This window comes from Carassius gibelio, chromosome A22, assembly GCF_023724105.1.
Source record: "Carassius gibelio isolate Cgi1373 ecotype wild population from Czech Republic chromosome A22, carGib1.2-hapl.c, whole genome shotgun sequence".
In the NCBI taxonomy this organism is placed as follows: domain Eukaryota; kingdom Metazoa; phylum Chordata; class Actinopteri; order Cypriniformes; family Cyprinidae; genus Carassius; species Carassius gibelio.
In genome coordinates, this window is record NC_068392.1 from 12157277 (window position 1) to 12179867 (window position 22591).

Sequence of the window (22591 nt, forward strand, 5' to 3'; positions counted from 1 at the left end):
CAGGTGATCGGTAAAGCTATTGTTTTTAAAATTGACACAAACCATTTGCACAATTTTCTTGACAGAACAACAGCATCAAAGTGTTGATAATTGATCAAAATCAACTGTATTTTAAAAATTTGAGCCTTTTTATTACAGAACTAAAGTGACGACATTTAAAAAAAAAAAAAAAAAAAAAACAATCCTGAGACTCTTACGCGAAACTTTTACGCATATGCACAGTAAAAATATAAAGAAATCGGAAATACTCGTTAAATGCCCCAAAAGTGTTCGCATACTTATATTTTTTTTTCTGCAAATGTTACTTTTATAATCAAAAATATAAGACCTTGACGCGTTCTGACCAGGTTTGTTTAAAAAAAAACGAATTAGTTTTTTCCATGTCCTGAACCTATGAAATCACATTGGCCCGACCTCTATAAGCCGTGATTGTTGTGCAGCATTATCTTGATTAAAAACGCTTCACAATACCCCAATAAATAAAACAAAGCTTTTCGGAGGTGTTCATCACATATTATTTTAATTAAACATCCATTATGAGGAAGATTGTCCAACCAAAATGATAATTTGTCTAATATCGAGCTCAGGGTAACTTTGGTCCTGAAGGGCCACTGTCCTGCAGAGTTTAGCTCAAAACCCTAATCAAACACACCTGCCTGTAGCTTTCTAGTGATCTTAAAAAACCTTGATTCACTTGTTCAGGTGTTTGATTGGAGCTAAGCTCAGGACAGTGGCTCTCCAGGAACGAATTTGCCCAGCCCTGAGCTAGCGGATGATAGCTGCCACATGATCGATGAATAAAAAGCTCTACTTCCTTCTTGTAAAACCAACAAGCCACGAACAGCATGACTGACTGAGCACTGGTTGATCGGCTCAGATGAGTCTCTCCATTGGTGGAGGCTGCACGATGTTCCACATCTCCACTCTTGAACCTTCCTTCTCCAGTCGACTGGGGCTGTAAGTGCCCCGGGTGGCCCGTCGGTTCTGCGTGATGACCAAAGCTGTGGCCACGCCAAAAAGAACGAGCAACAGAACCACGGACACCAGGATGATGGACAGCAACAGGTCAGACGACACGTTCTCTGCATTCAGCTGGAGGGAAGGAAGACGGGGCAGAGTTAGCGATGAGAAGTCAGTAAAGTGATATTTTAAATTATAATAGAGTAGTTTTAATTTGACGCTTGACAGCATAATAAAGATGTAGAATCTATATTAAGATGTTAGTCAACACTAATGTGCTTCACATACACACATAGAGATTCTCTTGGCTCAGTCTGTACACTGGCATACTGGAAAATATTTCATAAGGTGAGCTACTCTCTTTAGATTTATTGGTACAGTCATCTGCTCCCAGCTTCCCATTCTGCTTCCTCCATCTGCTACCTCTCTTGACATTTTCACCACAGTCAAACTTGATGCTTAGATTAACTTGTTACTAACATAGATGTTCCACCTTTAAGCTTAATAAAAATGTTTAATACAATAGAGTACATTTTAAACACAACGTATGTTATTTAGACAGTCATGCTCTTTTTTTTTACAAATCAGTTGATTAAATGACTCACTTATATGTTCCTAAATATGTCAAATGTTTTGCACCAATCTGTTGAGAGACCTATTCATGTGTTTCGTTCCTGGATGAATCCGTGTTTTTAAATAAATCAGTTGACCAATGATTCAGTGACTTAATTTCGAGCAATTTGTTTTGTTCCTGAAAACAGTGTTTTTTAAACAAATTGGTTGAATGAATGACTCAGTTTTTGTTTTGTTTCTGAATCGATCAGCGTTTTTGAACAGATCGGTTAAAATTAAGGATTTAATGATCAACTTGTATTGTTTTGTCACAAAGAAAAAAAAATGACTGACTTTTATGTGCACGCAAGAAACCATTATTTGGCATATAGAACAATGCACACTGATTCATCTATTGCATCATCAGTCCATTTTGCTATGTCGCTTCTTGGCTTCCACGGACTTGGCATTTCTTTTTTTCAGTACCAGTCATTTTTTATAAACCCCTTGAACTTGGCAAATTAGACAATGCACACACCTGTCAGCCTTTTTCGTGTCATGGTTTCTCCACTGCCAGAGAATGTGTTAAATTGGACATTAAGCCTTGATATTATAGGTAATACCAAGCCTAATTTTGACTAAATAGATCTCTATTAATTCATGTGCATGCATGCTCTCGTTTTATCCATAGTAGGATGGCAGTGATGTGCAAAGGAATATAAAAAGAAATTGTAATGCGTAAGCATGGCAAAAAAAAAAAAAATAATTCCCATGAGCATATGAATAGTTTCTTGAGGGCAAAAAAAAAGTTTGTGTACATGCAAAAGTCTGAATTTATTATTATTTATTTTAGGGTCTCTTTATGTTGTTTCTATGAGAAAATCAATAGACAAACCCCTTATATATATATATATATATATATATATATATATATATATATATATATATATATATATATATATATATATATGACTGTATATGATGCTAAAATTAATGCTGTAGCCTATGACCCATTTTCTACTGAGAGGTTTGGAATTTGAGACTTGAAAAGTATGGAATTATGATACAGAAAATGTGTAGGATGCCTGTCACAAGTTTTTGAATGCATCAGAATTTTGGAATTCAGTTAAATATGGGACTTCATGACTCGCTCCTGTTGTTTTGTTTCTGAATCTATCAGCATTTTTGAACAAATCCTTTAACCAAACAATTCCAACTCAAACTAATATACAGACATTTGTCGCCATCTACTGACTTAACGAGATGTAACCTTCTGAAAGAATCAAATAAATTATATCAATAATAGTGATTTATTAAAAAAAAAAAAAAAATATATATATATATATATATATATATATAAGTACTTATATTTTATTATATTATAATTATGCTATAAAAATGATTGTATATAGTGCCTAGATTTAAGAATCAGTGCTTCTTCTCACACATTTTCTACTGCAGAGTAGAAGGACTGATCTCCCCAACCCTGGGCTCCATCTGTTGAAGCAGCAGCGACCGACGAGAAGCTCACGGCCACAGAAACTGTGAAACCGAGCTCATCTCCTGCTCTGAAGGCGAGGTTTTATGTGTGTGAGAGGAAGCGGGAAAGAAAGAGACAGCTATACTTTCCAGCAGACAAACGACCCTGTCACTGCGATAAGCTTCTCCCGATATATTCCCCCTCGTTCCTCAGACCTGCAGCGATGCACTGCTGAGTTGCATTTCACACAGAACGCCGCTGTGTCTTTCTGCTGGCCAAGCACTATTCTGTCACTCTGAAGACACACACTTTCTCTGCAGACGTGGAGCAGAACCACAGACCCCAGATTCCTCACACTGAGACACATTTATGCCTCAGCGGTCAAAAACACTAGCCCTCAAGAGCTGCGCTTGCTTCCCCGTTGCATCGAGTCTGCATAAATGATCAATTTTAATGTTTTTTTTTTTTTTAAATGTATTGCATTAGTAATAGAACTGAAATATTTTCAATCCTTTATAGTTAGCCTAGATAGTTATCTTGCGAATCAGTTTGTGGCTAACACCTGACAAAACTATAGGGACAATGAATTAAAAGTGAATTAGACGTGAAATAAAAGTGAAACTTTAAGTAGAAAGACTGAAATGTTGTTGTTGTTTTTTTTCTAAGAAGCATTAGTGCTATTTTCCGCAATTTTCATACCTTTTCATTAAGAGAATCGCTAAGTCTGATTCATTTTAGTGAATCGGTTTCTTTGAATGTTTGCACCGGTTCAATAAAACGATTCACCAATTCATGTAAGTAGGCTGCCAGTTTATTTTGCAGCAATATGCTTGCTTTGTTTTATTATGAAAAGTTTGGGAAGGACATAACCAAGTCATATTCTAGTGAGCATGTGACTGGACAAATTATTTTTGTAGTACAGGATGAGTCAACAATATCATTAGTCCTTTTTCCTGAAAGAGAGGGACTACATTTTAAACGTGTTTGTCTGTTAAAAGTACTTTTATATGAGTACACTAGCAAACAGATATCTTCAGATTTAAACGAAAAGCCACAAAAGTTTGATTTTGATTTAACGAGTCCTTCAGAAAACAGCAAAGCTCAGAGATGACACTGTATCGTGTGTTAGCGTGAGATAAGATCCTCTCACCAGCAGAGATCCTGTTAGATTGGATTTAAAGAGTGCAACATGGCTATCTTTAACCTGCACACGGCTCTCAAGAACATCTTCAGTTCAGTCACAGTAACCTTAAACTTTCTCAAACCATATATTCAACTCAACCATTTCAAAATTTGAAATGCATGCTTATTTCAGGGTCTGATTTAAGCCAGGCAGAATAACCATCAAGTGCAAGTATTATTTCATATTTAACTAAATATTCAACTTCTTCATAAGCTGTTTTACTTTTCAGGACCACTATTACCTTAATAGAAGAGACTATAAAAAATGCATTTTAATTACTGAATAAAATCATACTTTTGTTAATCTAGAAGGGTGGATGCAGCCAAAATATGTAGTTAAAGAACTCCACTAGTAATACTAGTGTCTAATTCCATGTGAACTGTAAACTAAATAAACTAAATCAATATGATTCTCCTGCAATCAGCAGTTTATCCAATGTAAAGCTGTCAGGGCAACTGATGTACTGTAAGTTGCATCTGGAAAAAATCTGTTTCAGAGTTGCACAGTACACACTTTTGCGTGGTCTCAGTGTCCTATGGTGTCAGGATTACACAGAAGTCAACACAGTGCCGCTGAATCTTTGATGCGTCTGCTGCCTCTGGTTCAGTGGCTCTGTCTATCAAAATCTGCGGCAACATTCTTCAGAACCTGCATGATGTGCCACCGGCACAGTCCCTGGATGTGTGATGACAGCAGAGAGACAGCTAAACACAGCCGACAAAGGACAGACAACAGAATGATGATGGACGGGATGGAGAGAAATGCTTTATTTGAAGACAGTCATCTAAAGACAGGATGTGAGAGACACTGTACACAATCTGGTCATGAACGCTAACAGAGATCAACAGACAGATGAACACATAACACTGGAGACTACTGGAATACTGAGTGTGACTTACTATTGGTTTAAAATATAGTGATTTTAAGATACAAAAGAGCCATGAGTTTATCAATAGTGCAATATCGCTGAATATAAACCAGTCTGGAAATTGAAAGGAAAATGATGAATTTAAATACCAAATGAAACCTTAAATGTTATGTTAGTATTCCATAAACAGAAATAAATGTGTGTTCTATGCTAAAAGCCATTTTAGGTTGTCTACCTTTAAGAAATGCATGCTTTTTAAAATGAAACTAAATTTAAAAAAAAAACGGAACATTTTATTTCCCAGGATTCTTTGAAAAGTTTTCGAATTGGAATGATTAATTATGGAATGGGATTTAAAATCAATCAGTTATTTGTATCGCAAAAATGGTGAGACAAAAAGTATTTAAAAAAAAGTAACAAGAACTGCAATAAAGGTGCTTTTACATTTCCCATTGTCTGGTTATTTTTCGCAGGCAAAATTAAAAAATGCCCAAAATGTGTAGTTGTGTGTCATCTTAAGGCACTAAGAGGTTTCACTGAGATGTCGTCTGGCCTGATCCAGTAAATAATGGAGCCCTTGCACCAATTTTTTTTCCCAAACTAGCAAATAATACAGGGTTAACAAATACACGTTTACAAATAAATTTACTTACTTGATACATACTTGAATTACATTTAAATATATATTCATTTCAATCTTATACACCAGCTGTGAAGCAACATTTTGAGTCTGTGTACCATTCCAGCTTATTAAACCTGTGTAGAAACCAATTACACCAGCCCTTTTCCTAGTCTTCACCAAAGACCGGTTTACTCATTGTCACCCCAGTCCACCTCAGGTTCGTCGTCTAAGCGAAGAATGAGGTAGGAGAGAAACTGGAAGAGATTTTGCCAAAACAAAGCTGCCATGTAAAAGTAAATGTCGCTTACATCGATTTCACAGGTCTCGCCGGCGAAGGTCATTTCACAGACACACTGGAACTTGTTGACCATGTTCTGGCAGTAGCCGCCATTCAAGCAAGGGTTGGATCTACATTCATCAAGATCTAGTTCGCACCTATGTGACAAATGTATATTGGAAACACACCTTAATATTACTTAAACTTAACATAAACTTAAATATTTCGGTAAGTGGTGTTATTAATATCTGGTTCTGAATATGAATATTCCATGCATTTTAAAACTGGTTAATGGCATGGCATAATTACTACCCTGACATTCATTAACATGTACATATGAGATCATGTGAACAAAGAAAGATGAGGAATAATCACCAGTGACCCGAAAACCCGGGGAGGCAGTCACACATCATGTTGGTGTCAGAACAGTTCCCCCCATTGAAACAAGTGTAGTTCTGCTGTTCATCACCGCAGATGGACACCGGGAGCTTGGGCGGTCTGGGGATGGGGAGAAAGAAACATAACAGATGATGAAGAACCCATCCTCTCCTCTTAGGAGCCATGTAAGGGGCTCTACCTACTATATCACAACAAACCCCCCCCCCCCCCCCCCCCCGCCTATGTCCCGCACAAAAGAGGATTAGCTCACTATTAGAATAATGACATTAACATGTGAATGGACCACTGACCACAAGACAAAAAGAATACAATAAACCGGCGCCATATATGGGGATTACCATACTGCTAATATAGAGACACCTCTATTGTTATTCTGTATAGACCAAGATATGATATGACACATACAGAGCTTTAAGAAAAGAAATGTTACTTATTTTGGTTTTCTTTTACTTTACACAGACAATGTGAAATAAATGATTGCAGGAGAAGAAAGAAAGAAAGAAAGAAAGAAAGAAAGAAAGATATGAAGAGAAATTAAAGGAAAAATAAAAAAGGAAGGAAACTAGAAGGAAGAATAAGTAAAGAAAGAAAGATATGGAGAGAAAGTAATGGGATACCAAGGGAGAGAGAAAAAAGAAAGAAAGAAAGAAAGAAAGAAAAAGGGAAAACATGAAGAGAAAGTAAAGGAAAAAGAAAAAAGAAAGGAAGAAAAAGTAAAGAAATAAAGATATGGAGAGAAAGTGAAGGACAGCAAGAGAGAAAGAAAGAAAGAAAGAAAGAAAAAGAAAGAGAGAGAAAAAGAAGGAATGAAGGAAGAAAGAAAATGGAATGAAAGATATGGAGAGAAAGTAAAGGACAGAAAGAAAGAAATCTAAGAGTAAGGAAGGAATAAAAGAAAAAAGAAAAGGACAATATGGAAGAAAGAAGGAAAGAAGAAAAAGGGAAAAGATATGAAGAGAAAGTAAAGGAAAAAGAAAAAAGAAAGGAAGGAAGGAAGCAGGAGGGAAGAAAAAGTAAAGAAAGAAAGATATGGAGAGAAAGTAAAGGATACCAAGGGAGAGAGAAAGAAAGAAAGAAAGAAAGGAATGAATAAAAGAAAAAAAGAAAAATATGGAAAGAAAGAAAGATAAAGGGAAACGATATGAAAGTAAAAGGAAGCAGGAATGAAGAAAAAGTAAAAAAAGAAAAAATGGAGAGAAAGTAAAGGATACCAAGGGAGAGAGAAAGAAAAAGAAAGAAAGAAAAGATGGAGAGAAAGGTTCAAAAACAAGGGATAGCGAGAAGGAAAGTAGTGAGAAGGGAAGGAAGAATGAAGGAAAGAAAGAAAGAAGAAGTAGAGAGACTAAAAGGAAAAAGGAAAATGGGGAATAAAATTTGAAGGAAGTGAGGAAAGCAAGAAAATGGGGATAGTAAAAAAGGAAGGACAAGGAAGGAAAGGAAGAAGAAATGAAGGAAGAAAATAATGAGAAAAATATAAAAAAGAAGATAAATCTAAAAACAAATCAATAGTAAATCGGCACTTACACTCTCCTGACAACTACGTACCACGGAGCCTCTTCAGTCGGAGTGCTGTTGTGAGACAAAGGGAACAGGAAAGAGACAAACAAACAGCAAGTGTCATTCATTTTCCGAAGCAGCAAAACTTTACACCAAAGACCTCTCTAACTCTGCAGTGGGGAAAAGATAGATCTATTATGTCTCCCGGCTGCCTGCAAGGCAGTTTCAAAGGAGTGCTATGAAGCAGTCTGGCAACAAAACATGTTTATGAGATAAATGGCTGCAGACTTGCCTTAGATGCCACCCTGAAGGCCTCCCACAACCACTGGAGGATGGCCACTCTCGACAGAGACTATTATTACCATTACTGCTTTCAAATGACATGCATGGCAGCAGACACGTCTCTGCAGTCAAGCTAGCATAAACAACACCATAAAAGCAATTATATGATTTGCATTACCTTCATAACAAATCAGTCTCTTAGCGATCTTGATTCATTCAGGTTGCTTTCTTTCTTTTTTTTGATGGGAATCACTGTTTGAGGTTTGTGGCCTGTTTCCATGTACAAAGTCTGAGTTTCTGTTTTGCATTCTCTTTCCTTTGAAAAGTGGAGTAGCGTCTTGAGCTACGGCTTTTTAACACCAGGTTGATTTCATATCTAAGGCAAGTCTCTTCTTGACTTGGTTCAGTGTTTTGCAGAAGGGACAAACCCTATTCCTTACAGACGTATGTGAACTGCCTTGGTTAAGAAGCTTTAAATCAGGCCTCTGTGTGCACATAGCCTCCACAAAATCTGCTAAAGTTAGAATAAACTCTTTAATTGAAAGAGGTAGTGTTTTCCTCACAAAACCCAATGCTAGGGTGGTTTCAGTCAAAGTCAGAAGAGCTCACCCTCATTTTTGGTCCCTAGATATGCCTCGGGTTCCTCTTTTATGGTAAGCCTATGACATTTTTTTCAACTGTTTAATTGCTCACCCATCTAGTCCAGGTGCTTTGACAAGAAACCAACATTTCTTCAACCACATGATTTGAGGGATCACTCATGTTTGTATCACAACAGGGGAGCAATGGAACCAGTAACAAGCCAATGTTTAATACTTAGGGTTAGGACAGGATTCCATAAATCTGGCACTGGAGGGCCACTACCCTGTAGAGTTGAGCTCCAAGCTTAATTAAAAACATCAGAGCAAGCTAAAGAATACCTTCCCAATTGTAGGTGGTTTGATTTGAGCTGCAAGCTAATAGCCTTCCGAGCCAGATTTGAGGAACCCTGAGCTTAGGGTTTACTCAAAAACCAAAGTATCACCAGTAGTAGTAATGAACAAGTCAACTAGTCAACTGCATGACAAACATTAGAAAATACTCACTTGCAATATTGCCCAGTAAACCTATCGGGACACAGGCAGGAATAGTTGTTGAAGCCATGCAAGCAGGTCCCGCCGTTAGCACACTTGTGACCGGCACATAAGTCCACTTTAACCTCACAGTTGGTGCCGGTGTAGCCACTCTCACATGTGCAGCTGTATGAAAGGTCCTGCACACTGCAGTATCCGTGTTGACAGGGATTAGAGGCACAGGTGTTTGTATTCAGCTCGCAGCGATCACCGCCCCAGCCAGGTAGACAGAAGCATTGGACAAGGTTGAAGTGATCGTCACAGATTCCCCCGTGCAAGCAGGGGTTGGGTTCACACACCACCTCACCAACACAGCCAGTTTGGACAGGTTCCTCCGATACCTTATTGAATTTCTCTTCCTGTGTACGTGGGAATCTCACCTCGGCAGGACTATAATATGGAAGCACAATACCACCGATTTCAACATTACTCAGACAACCAATCAGATTCCATCCAGACTCTGGACCAAGTCCTCCTAGAAGGATATCGACACCTTCTCGAAGGAAGTCTAGATTTCCGGTCATGGAGTCAGATGTAGTAGGCTCGTCCTTTTCATCAAGAGGGACCATGATCCACTGGGAGCTGTTAGCCCAGGGACTGGCCATTAACAGCTCTACTGCATGCCACTCTCCATCGTCCACTGGCCTTGGGCTGCGCAGAGTTACCGGTGTCAAAGTTGACGAGGAAGAAGGTCCACTTAGAAGTTCTAGCATCAGAAAGCCATCTTGAATGGATACCGTAACAAAGTCAGACTCACTCTCTGCATGTAACACTGCCGCATTGCGTTTACGTGTTCGGATACTGAAAACAATGCTTGTCAGGTGGCGGGAGATCAGCCCATTCCCATGGTATACAAGAGTGGTGTTGTCTTGAAAAGTGACATTAGAAATGCCTATGTAAAACAAAGGCAGACATAGTTTACGTAAAACTTGATAATCAAGACGTATTCACGAAACAATCTTAGTTAAAGTCTGCTACATGCTCTCAGCAAATCTCTTTCCTGACCCTATTCTGCGACTTAAATCAGGAAGGGTATTTATCCAAATATTATTTAATGATTTTTGAATACTGTGTTTTATACTTCTGAGGTCAGACGTCTAAAATACTCACATTCATAGCCCTGGTTGAGGGTCCGGCATGTTGCTTGTGGTGGGCAGGGGGTGAGCTCACACCAACTCACCTCCTCACAGTGCTGCCCTGCTGTGCTAGGAGGGCATCTGCATGTGAAGTCGTCCCATAGAGAGAAGCACATGCCACCATTCTGGCAAGGGTTTTTCTGGAATGGAAAGACAAAAATGACACATACAAACTGTCAATTAAATGCTTTACAAAATATATTTATTCAATATTATAAAAAAAAATAAGATAAGATTTAGAAGTATTAAGATCAAGTGTTTGGAATTAGGAATAGCTTGTAGCTTGGAAAGCTTTTCTCCACTGGTTAAAACTACTGTTAAGCCACAACTGTCAAGCGACACTCTAGTTAGCTACATGGCTAGTTGCTAATAAAAGGCAGGTAACTACATTTAATCTATATCGGGGAACAATGTGTTTATAAATACTATCATATGATAGATTTCCTGCAAACACCACACCATTTTATACATTATCATTTATACAGTGATGAATCGCAGCACTTAGGGACTTAACATTAAAGGGGTGGTGAAATGCTATTTCATGCATACTGAGTTTTTTACACTGTTAAAGAGTTGGATTCCCATGCTATACATGGACAAAGTTTCAAAAATTAAAGGGGGGGGGGGGGGGTGAAATGCTCGTTTTCACTCAATATCCTGTTAATCTTGAGTACCTATAGAGTAGTACTGCATCCTTCATAACTCCAAAAAGTCTTTATTTTTATTATATTTATAAGAGAAAAATAGTCTGTACCGATTTTTCCCGGAAAAACACGAGCGCCTAGAGGCGTGACGTGTGGGCGGAGCTAAAGAATCACGAGCGCCAGTAGGCTTTTGCATTGAGAGCGTTTGGAAGCTGTGACACAGACCCAGAGGCTGAAATTTAACAAGAGCAGCATCAGCAAAGGCGTCTCTATGTGGTATGTACTGAAACTGTATATATTTGCTTGGCGGTTTTGGAAAATGACTAAGTTCCACTTTATGTTGTTTTTTTTTTTTTTTTTTTTTAAGCTGTACATGTGGAAAGTGAAGTTTGATGACAACATCGCATGTTGTTTACTTGATGTGCTTAGGCACTGATAGCTAAGTTAACAACACTGAGATATTTGAAGCAGTTTTACTCACCGCATGCGGTTCCAACACACGATCGTGACCCTTTTTCGTTGGGACTGCATTATCCTTAAGAAATAAACGATGTGCAATCCGAAATGCAGGGAATAAAACAAAAACACTTGCACAACTCCGTTGATGCTCTGTAAAAATAAACTCCATCCACTGGTCCCTTAATGCTGTTTCTCTTTTGGTAATCTGTGCAGGGTTGTCTTGCCCTGGCAACCAAAAACACACTCCTTTTGTGGCTTTTCGCGACGCTCTCGCTCTTATCAGGCTGTGCTCAGCTTCTCAGTGCTCTGCTATACGGGAGTGCGCGCTCTTCCGGTAGAAGAGCGCGCACTTAGGACCCATATAAGGAAATTCCGCTCCATCTAATGTCACACAGAGCCATACTCGAAAAAAAACTTTCTGAAACTTGTGACAAACCGGAAGAGGTTTTTTTGGAACAAAAATACTCCTTCAAAGGTACAACTTAATTTTTGAAACTTTGTCCATGTTTAGCATGGGAATCCAACTCTTTAACAGTGTACAAAACTCAGTATGCATGAAATAGCATTTCACCCCCCCCTTTAAGTTGTACGTTTGAAGGAGTATTTTTGTTCCAAAAAAACCTCTTCCGGTTTGTCGCAAGTTTCGGAAAGTTTTTTTCGAGTATGGCTCTGTGTGATGTTAGATGGAGCGGAATTTCCTTATATGGGTCCTAGGGCACGTCTGCCGGAAGAGCGCGCGCTCCCGTATAGCGAGGCTGAGCACAGACATTGATGCGCGTAAGCACATCAAGTAAACAACATGCGATGTTGTCATCAAACTGCACTTTCCACATGTACAGCTTAAAAAAATAAATAAATAAAAAAGACGACATAAAGTGGAACTTAGTCATTTTCCAAAACCGCTAAGCAAATATATACAGTTTCAGTACATACCACATAGAGACGCATTTGCTGATGCTGCTCTTGTTAAATTTCAGCCTCTGGGTCTGCGTCACAGCTTCCAAACGCGAAAGCCTACTGGCACTCGTGATTCTTTAGCTCCGCCCACACGCCACGCCTCTAGGCGCTCGTGTTTTTCCGGGAAAAATCGGTCCTGACTATTTTTCTCTTATAAATATAATAAAAATAAAGACTTTTTGGAGTTATGAAGGGTGCAGTACTACTCTATAGGTACTCAAGATTAACAGGATATTGAGTGAAAACGAGCATTTCACCCCCCTTTAAATGTTTAATCATTTATTGTATTATTGAATCAAATCAGATTTAAAAAAAATATATTGAATCTGGCAAGTGTTTAGATTAGTTTCTTGATTAACATGACCAAAGTCATGAATGTTAACATTCATCTAGGCCAAAGAGGATAAATGTCAAGTGAGATAAGTGGGTTTTGTCTATATAGCTGCCAGATCTGGCTAACCTAATCATTGACATGTTGCAGTTAAGAGCTCATGACACTTTGAGGCTCACGAAACATTGTAACTTACAGAGCAAGAGTCATCACTGGTGCAGCCTGCGGTAATGTCCACCATGCGGTCAGGTCTGTATGACAACACAGAAGCATCAAGTGGGAAGAATTCTAGCTTCCTCCCATTGAGCTGCAAGTCTTGTAAGCACCCTTTAAAATAGCCACCGAAGGCAGATGTCTCTTGCCCATCAAGCAGTCCGCCAACATAGACCACATCCTCAAACTGAACGGAAACAGGTTGAACATTCATTGCACCTAATTCGTGATCTGACTCCTGCAGAGTCATTGTGCCCTCCTTAATGGTGATGCCGACAAAATGGATCTCACCATCATTAACCACAGTTCTACCCATTAAAGTCGTCAAGTTGTTGACTTGTACTATGAGTTTTCCCTTTTCCAGCCACATCTGCAAGTACTCAGTGGTGCTGTTGGCAAGCAGTACCAAAAGACCAGACTCCTTCCGTGTACGCAAGAACATGGATAGATAAAGTGCGTCTGTTTCCAGTTGTTCGGTGATGGTGAAGACAGCATAGCTTGCAGAGTCTTCCTGGCCAAATCTCGCAGTGATGTACTCTGTATGAGATAGAGAAGACATACAACTCTCAAAGAGTTTCTAGAACTATTATACTTTTTCTATTGCAACTTGGAGCTTTAAAAAAAAACATAAAGCACCCCCGAAGGTTTATCCTGTGATCTTTTACATTTATTGCTAAGCTATCAATGTCTCTACATCTACACATATACAGAGTATTTATGTTTTGCTTTAAAAAAAACACCACACTGATATTTCCAGTGTAGACAAGATTTATGGGAGGTCAGTCCCTGGTGTTCTTACCCTCAGCACAGTTTTGTCCCACATACGGTCGCAGACATGAGCACTGGTAACCTTGCCAAAGGTTAACACACCTTCCACGGTTCTCGCATGGACCGGAAAGGCATCTGTCATGATGGCTACAGCCTTGCAGGACATTTACTACTGAGCTGCTCAACCAATCCTCCGGTACCATCAGCTGCGAGTCCACAAACAAGTCTCTCATGCAGCCAATGAATGAGCCAGAGCCCCCTCCTTCATTCGAGCCTCCAACAAAGGTGCTTTGCAGGGCTGACTCCAGCTCAAGGGCACCGGTCTCCACTTGGGCTGTTGCACCACAGTTATCTCCATCCTGGCATGGCTCCAGTAGTTGTAGCAGCAGGGTACCCTCGCCAAGCACGGCCTCTACCGTGTGCCATTCGCCATCAGATACATCCTTAGGCAGTGTCAGAGTCCAGCTGGTTGAGTCTGGCTGGGGGTCACTCCTAAGATCAAGAAGCAGGTGTGTCTCCTGCAGCTCCAGGCTTAGGGTGACCCCTTCGCTGCCCCTCCGAAAGAGCATTGTGTTCTTCAGTACTGTGCGAAAGCTTAGCGTGATATTAAAGTATGCTTCCGCACCCAGCAGCGGGGTCTGCAGGTGCAGGAATCCTCCAACTGTCTCGAAGGAGAATACGGTGGGTGTCTGGCAGTAAGAACCGGTGGAGCCCGGCTGACAGATGCAACTGTAGCCATGTACACCTTGGCTCAGGAAGGGCATGCAGGCCGCCCCATTCTGGCACTCGTGGCCCTCGCAACCCACCAGGGGCTCACTACAATTGCGTCCACCGTAGAGAACTCCATCTTGGCTTTCAGACAGGCAGATGCACTTGTAGCTGCCCAGGAAGTCTTCACATGTGGCTCTGTTGTGACATGGGTTGGTTGTACAAGCAGTAGTATTTTGCTCGCACAAGGCACCTAAAAGGGGCAATCCCAGAGTGGATTTTAGTTCCGTACAAATAAACATTTAACAAACCCAAGAATGAACTTTTCTCACTGCAGTTATAAAACAAGTTCTTATTGTTTTTATAAGAGTTTATCCTTAAAACTATTTGCTAAAATTGTGCCAATTTTGTGTCTGTGGGGGATAGCATGAGTATGCTTTAGTCTATTATCCCTTAGGTCAACAAATATACTAAGCTAGTTGCATAACACTCATGCAACTTCATACCTGTATGACTGCCAACTGAGTTTTCTTATTGTTATTGTTACAATTTTCACTGAATGAGAATTTAGTTACTGAATACGTTTAAAATGCCTGGATAAAACATTAAGGAGCGGTGAATAATGCATCATGGAAACTGTGAACAGAAAAAAAGAAAAAAGAAAATGTAGCTACACTGATGACCTAAAGTCATTGCAAGTTCATCGTATGTTTAAACAGAAAGACTTTCCACTAGCATTGGTTTTTAATTTTCCTCCAGCACAACTAATTTCACCACCGAATTCACACTGAGAAGGATCAACACAACCAAAATGCCATTAAAAAAAGATCTGAAATCTTAAAAAAAAAAATTTGAAAATGTACCTGACATGAGCAACAGTACACTCCAAATCCAAACTAAAGCTTCCATGGCATTAGAAGTCTAACATTCAGCTTCCACACATCAGTTCAGTCAAACTACTTTTTGATGGGTCCATCTATAGCAAAGGCCATCCTAACAGACAGCCATCGGTGTACATTCGTTCCTTCAAGAAAAACTGTGGACTGCAACACTAGGCCCCCATCAAAGCCAGCTCCCGGGGGATTAGCTTAATGCAACCTAAGCATCTTACAATGCGAAGCCCAATTATAGCCTCCGCCTCTGAGTCATGTCCTGAGCTGGTAACCTGATGTTCAGAGAGACAGACACTTCTGTATAATCCAAAAATGTAAAATTGTTGTAATTTTAGGTCCAGTAGAGTGAATTTATGCTGGAAGATGTGTTGTATAATGCATGATTTGGTTTCCATTATGCAAACTGGATAGAAACCCAAGACAGTTCTGATGTTGCTTATCATATGCTCATTACAGGCAACATTTTGCCCAGAATTTAACCAGGCATTAAAACAGTTAGGATTTATTGATTCGCTGACTCCGCTGTCCATGGCTTATTGATTTTTAAAGACTTTAGAGCCTACAGTGACCTGTTGATCTACTTGAGACAGTACTGGATTTTTAACCTTATCCTTATTTAAACTATTTCTTTCAAAACCGTCTGATTTAGGGACATAGGATTAAATTATCTTATATTTGACACCAGTTTCCTGGCACAGGGTGTAGAAAGACTGTCTTGATTCCTAAATTTAAACAGTTCGATATTCCATAAATATAAGTGTGAAACAAAAGCATAAATGAGTTTGTGAGTCTACAGATACCTGAAAATCGTGGTGGACACTTGCAGATGAAGCCGGAAGCATGCCTGGGGTTGTATTGAGTAGGAAGCAGGGACTCTGTGCCATAAAGAGGTTTCCAAGAGAACTCAATGCAAGTGCCTTGATTCACACAGGGACTGCTATCACACTCACTGACGTCTGTCTCACAGTTACGACCCTCGAAACCTGCCACACAGAAATCAGAGACAGCCTAATGAAGTTTAGTGTCCTAGTTTGCCAAGATTATTTAAACCCATTACGATTTCATTATTAATACATATACCGATCATGTGCATAACCGCCCTTTTTTTTATATATAAATAAGTACACCAGATTCACCATATTTCATTCTAAGTTCAGTCTATTAATTCCATTACATTGCATTTTACACAAGTCAGCTCTATAGAAGTCACCTGGCCAGCAGATGCAGGTGTAGTTGCCATTTCCATCCTCACAGAGGGCCTCGTTGAGGCAGGGTTGAGCCCAGCAGGGAGGAGGCGGGATCTCACAGTGAACACCAGTGAAGTTAGTTCGTGAGCAGTCACAGCGGTAGCTGCAAAATTATTTCAGAATAAATATGCATATAGGTTATTTAATTTTTGGTAGACTCATTTTTTGAGTATATTCACAGAATTATTCAGTATATGTTTAGACTCAGCAATAAAGTGCATGTGATTTACACCTACTTTCTGTGTGGTGAGGCAGAGACTAATTTTATTATTTCATTTACAGTTGAATTTGATGAGGCAATTTTAGGATAGATTCGTTGAAAAGTGTCCGTTCTGTCCTAACATGGAAATATATTGTACCTCGTACCTGTTTATTTCATCCACACACAGAGCCCCATTTTGGCATGGCTGGTCGCTGCATTCATCGATGTTGGTCTCACAGCGCTCCCCCTGGAAGCCCGCCAGGCAGGTGCAGGAGAAGCCATTGATGTGGTCATGGCAACTGCCGCCGTGGAGACAGGGCTGTGATTGACACTCATCAATCTGAACCTCACAGCTGCTACCTGGAACATCAGAGACACGGGTGTTGAGTGCAGAGATGCCAATCCGCTTTTTGTCCAGATCTCTGCATGGTTTATTACACGTGCCATCTGGACAGGCCTCATCCTGGATCACACAGACTCGAACTGGAAGCTCCCAGTCTGTCTTTATGGTTATTGAGATGCTGCCCACAGCTTTTCCATCACTAGATCAAAAATGTTTTTTAAGCAGATTCTGAACCATGAATTTTCACATCGTGTGAAATTTAAGAGATTGGGGAGTGTTGTCACAGAAGGAAGTTGTTAAAAGTTTAATTAATGCTTGATTTCTTTTGCAAACACCTACTTCAAAACCTTTTTTTGTGTGTGTGAATTCTGTTCTTCAAACTAAAACTCTATCCTTCTAATATTACTCTTTGACATAAAAAATAAACCCAACCTCAGATATATTTACTAGGGTAGCAAACTAACTCCATTCTCATTTAATATATCATTATATGTATATATATATATATATATATATATATATATATATATATATATATATATATATATATATATATATATATATATATATATATATGTATATATATGTATATATGTATAAAAAAATTATATATATATATATATATAGTAAAATAAGTTTAAAAATAATAACTTCTCAAACTTCTTCTATATTAAAACAGATCTTTCCAGGATTGCATTTCAGGCTGCGACTCCATCATTCAGCCACTAGATGGCAGTGCTTGCATTTGGCACTACTCAAGACATTCCACATGTCAGTCTAACAGGTGAGTCTGACCCTGGCTCGCTTCACTTACCCGTGTATCCTGGCCTGCAGAGACAGATGAAGTGCCCTATCTTGTCTTGACAGGTGGCTCCGTTCCTGCAGGGCCACGACACGCACTCATTCACCTCGATCTCGCAGTGTTTACCCTGGAATCCCGGCACGCAGAAGCAGGTGGGGCCTTCCCTTCTGCTGCGGCAGATGGCACGGTTATGGCAGGGGTTGGGGGAGCAATGGTCTACCTTTTTCTCACAAAAACTCCCGGTGTAACCCTCCTCACAGATGCATGCATACCCCGGGTTCCTGTCTTGCACTGCTAGACATTGGGCACTGTCCCCACACAGCCCCTGAGCGCAGAGCTGGGCACTGGAATGACAGTCCTGCCCCAACAAGCCGGGCTCACACTGACAAACTAGTTCCCCCGGGTGGGCGCCGGTGGGCTGACACGTCGCATTGCCCTGGCAGATGGACAGTTGGCAGAGCGCACTGGAAGAATCGCAACGCGTGCCGGGCAGGACTGGGGCAGGCCACTGACACTGGCACAGGAAGTCAGATGGGGCTTCCCTGCACTCTGCCCTGTTTTGGCAGGGCTCGTCTAGGCAGAGCGTTGAGGTCTGGAGAAGTGTTAAACCTATAAAGATTTGCAAAAAACAAAACAAAAAAAAACACTCATTCGTGTTGAAAGTTTTCCTTGCTTCCCCTAGTGCACATGGGACAAAATACAGAAACAGTAACAGAGGCTTCCCAAACCTTGCCTGATGCAATTGTGAGAAAAGTGCATACTTGGAATTGAAAATCCTGCTAAAGCGTCTTGTTCTGCAATGCAGAAGCAGACTTTTTTTCTGTGAATGTGCAAGGTTCATTAGGTACTAAAGGTAAATACCTAGAAGGATAACAAGTGCAGTAAATAGTAAAGCTTTTTATGCTGAAAAACCAGTGTTTATGATTACAAAAATGAAATAAAAGTGACCCTGGACCATAAATCCAGTCTTAAGTGTCAAATAGAGATGCATGCATTATCTGAAAGCTGATAAGCTTTCCATTGACGTATTGTTTGTAAGGACCGGACAATATTTGGCTGAGATACAACTATTTGAAAATCTGAAATCTGATAAAGATCTAAATATTGAGAAAATCGCCTTTAAAGTTGTCCAAATGAAGTTTTAATGATCTGGCATGAGGTAAAATTCATTAATGTTGACCCCTACAATGCATTTTTGGCTAATGCTAAAAATACACCCCAGCAACTTCAGAATGGTTTTGTGGTCCAGTGTCACAAATACCATGATAACAAATACCATTTTGCAATATAAACAATACACACTGTTTTAAAGTAAATTGACAAAAAATGATGATGCTGACGCTTATAATATCCTTACAGTTTACAGTTGCATTGAGCAGATTAGAGCTGGAAAATATAGTGACAAAATAAAAAGGCAATTGAACTTTGCTTTATAATGTACTGCTTTACTTTAGTTTGGATGCAAACTCTTGGCAAGAATCCATAGCCTTTCAACCTATATGCCATTTGAGCTCAGACCAAAACACAGGTGCTTGACACACGCTCACTGGAAAGATTCATGTCTGTAAGCACAGAAATTGCACACTTCCCCTTAAATTGTCCTCTAAAAGTTTACTAGTGAAAGTATAAAAAACAGATTTTTCTTCTGAACCACTGATGTCATATGGACTATTTCAACAATGTCCAATGTGTCAGATGCACTGCTGTCTACGCAGGTTCAGAAAGCTCTCAGATGTGTCACAATACGAAAGAAAGAGATCTGTTTCTTTCAGATAATTGCAAAACTCAACCTCTGTTGCACAAGATAAACCTAAACCGGCTGCGTGCAAAAATTCTGGCCAACGTCTTACCATTTAAAGATATAAGAAAGTATTTAACATTAAAAAACTGCCACACTTCAGCTTCAGTTTATGCATATACCAACCTGACTGTTCAGACCTACACATGCACCGCAGGTCTGGATAGCTTTAGATAAAGCACATGTAAATAAAAGCCTCTAGCTGTATTCAGCTGGCCATTCTCAGAAATGCCAGATGGAACAATGCGCTCTTATCTATCCAAAAAAAATGCCCTATTCAAGACACTCGCAGCACAAGGCCGTTTGCAAACTTTGGAGTCGCAGCAAAGCATCAAATTATGTCCCCATAGCAACGAATTCCACACGTCCAGCTTTCTTTTGCAGTTGTTGCTATGAAAACCGGCAATAGACATAAGTCAGTCATTAAGGGGTGTCTACAAACCCCATTCAAACCCTGCAGTCTGCAGTGTCTTTTTTTATTTCAGCCTGTGCATTGAGACAAAGGCTAATAGTGCAAGCAATCATGAGCGCAATTTAGCAATGTTGTTATCAGGATTGCCTCTCATTCAAATTCAGGGGCCTTCGAGAGGAAATGCTTATAGGAATTAGCTGATATAGGTTTAAGGCATGAAATTCAAGTATTTAGGATATTAAAAGCTATGCAGTCTATAACGTTTGAGTGTGTTAATCTCACCGCATTTCTTATGTTGATATTTGAACATGTTCACCAGTTGGGACCTGACTTGTCTGTTTTGGGGGATTTCAGTAAAATCAGCTTATAGGAAGTCTAGACTAGTGCTCAGCATGAGCCCACACACATCCCGAAAACACAAGGATGTCAAACCATATGTTCATATAAACAGCAACCACTCTATAATTCTCCTAAGATAATGCAAAGCATCAAACGCAAATGTTACACTATGGTAAAACTGCGCACATTTAAATGCCATTTTCGCTTGTGATGAAAGCGAACCCCAATCCTTTTAAATGTGCATAGAGTCCAGAAAATGAAAAGCGCAGCCCTGTTTCTAAAAAGTGTCTCTGATGCAAAGCCTTTTATGTTCTTAAGTGCCACTGCGGTATACCCACGATACCCCTGGACACACTCATGCAGAGCTGTTTCAAAGCAAAAGGGAATAATATCAAGGCTCTTCCATCCATAAAAGAACATTTGCATTTAGTAAATACACACACACACACACACACACACAGAAACCATCAAGTAAAGTGTTTGATTTTACACTTTTAAAAATCACCTGAATAAACACTATGCACTAAAAATTTAGTTGCAGGTCAATATGAATTAATACTTAAAATTCTACTAAAACAAACAAAAAAATTATAATACAAATAAATAATAATAATATGTCTTACATGTGTAAATCTCTGATCTATGACACTAGAACACTAAACGACAATTTGACTAACAATTATGTCATTACTGCATAAAGCAACAGGTTGGACTACTTACTTTCTGTCCACTGCAGTAGAAGAAACAAGACACATGTGACTAATCGGAGCCACATCGAACCCAAAACCGTAAGATCCATATCCATACTTGGATGTCATTGTGATAGGTGGCAAGCCGGCATGATCACGGTGTGTTACTCAAGCATCCTCCAGTGTGTCTGTCTGTGTTTTGAGTCTTAGCGTGCTCTGATTCACATGTGCACCAATGAGGAGCATCTCTCCGTGTCCTCAATGCAAAGAGGCCTCTGGGGATTGGTGAGGACTTGAACAGAGAGGGGCCATCAAACATGCCGTCTGAATAATAATTAGAAGGGGATGATAACATTGGATATTAAATAAGGAGCAGCAGACAAAATGTTGCTATGCAGTACTTTTCAACCTCTTGCAATCACGGCCTTCCATCCACTCTAGTCTAATGACTCTCTTAAAAGGCTCTTAAGGTTAATTTAATGCAAAACAGAAAATGCCATCTGCAAGGATTCATGGGTAAGAGTGTGCACTGCTCATTTGTCTTCCAAGCCATGAACATTGTGCACTGGAGAATCTGTCTTTTCTTAGTTTTTATCTGTGGTTATTAATAATTTTCCACCTTATAAAAAAATAAATAAAAAAAGAGGTAAAAAAATTAATTTAAGAGAAAAATAAAAATATGGATTATTTTGGTCTGTTATGAAAAGCAGAAGACAAATAAGAAAATAATAATTATTATTATTATAAAAAAAAAACATCTTGCAGTTCTCTACTTCCATAGCCTACTTCTACAATGTAAACAAATATAATAACATACATACAACATATACATTTTTTCATAAAATGTGAATATAACAAACCATAATTTTCTAAAATAAAATTGGATTGTTACAGACAGAAAAATAATAGGAAATATCTATAATAATAATATTAATAATTCAAGTCACCTTGAGTTTTACAATTAAGCACAACTAAGAAGAAACAATAACGTAGGTAAGAGCATGTTGGCATAAGATATGAATACACGAACACATCACCAGGTTTTGTATACCAAAAATTCTTTCTTTTTTCCTTTGCAGCTCAAAAAAGGGGCAAAAACACTAATAACGAAACGCCAACAGCTACTGCAAATAAGTATTCTATTCTCGTGACTTATTTCGTAATCATAAGTGCTGTGGACAAACGCTTTAAACGCACAAAATATGCATGCTGGCGTCTCTACACTTCAAACCACATCCATGCGACAAACAGCCAATCAGTAAACCCTGAACAACAGCAGTGTCTGAACTACATTTCAACGTCGTTGAACGTGCGTGAAGCAGCTTCCTGCACTGTAGGCGTGTCTACAGATTTTTAAAGGAATCCTAGGACTTTGATTGGTTCGAGTTTGTTGTGATTGCAGTGATTGGACAATTCTG

General features: G+C 39.3%; 1 protein-coding gene across 5 annotated transcripts; it reads right to left on the minus strand.

Annotated features, from left to right (window-relative positions):
• Positions 1-185: 185 nt before the first annotated feature.
• Positions 186-22501, minus strand: crb1 (crumbs cell polarity complex component 1). Of its 5 annotated transcripts, XM_052539228.1 has the most exons (15): positions 22371-22457; positions 21205-21497; positions 18664-18729; positions 17948-18544; positions 16955-17150; positions 16552-16691; positions 16142-16324; positions 13772-14701; positions 12956-13509; positions 10343-10508; positions 9206-10124; positions 7866-7910; positions 6318-6440; positions 5974-6100; positions 186-1092 (listed from the first exon to the last, which is right to left on the minus strand). In XM_052539228.1, exons 2-15 carry the CDS (start codon positions 21287-21289, stop codon positions 874-876), a joined length of 4350 nt encoding a protein of 1449 aa, XP_052395188.1. In that variant the 5' UTR covers positions 21290-21497; positions 22371-22457; the 3' UTR covers positions 186-873. The 5 variants fall into 5 exon arrangements, with proteins under 5 accessions (XP_052395188.1, XP_052395189.1, XP_052395192.1 ...); XM_052539232.1 differs by lacking the exons at positions 186-1092; positions 18664-18729 and adding an exon at positions 4921-5891 and having other exon boundaries at positions 22371-22501; XM_052539230.1 differs by lacking the exons at positions 186-1092; positions 22371-22457 and adding an exon at positions 4921-5891 and having other exon boundaries at positions 21205-21627.
• Positions 22502-22591: the final 90 nt, after the last annotated feature.

Coding starts and splice junctions, on each gene's coding strand:
- crb1 (XM_052539228.1), bottom strand. CDS start 21,289: ATGGATATGGATCTTACGGTTTTGGGTTCGATGTGGCTCCGATTAGTC. Junction 18,545..18,663: donor TCACAATTGCATCAGGCAAG/GTTTGGGAAGCC, acceptor AAATCTTTATAG/GTTTAACACTTCTCCAGACC. Junction 13,510..13,771: donor GGGACAAAACTGTGCTGAGG/GTAAGAACACCA, acceptor TATCTCATACAG/AGTACATCACTGCGAGATTT.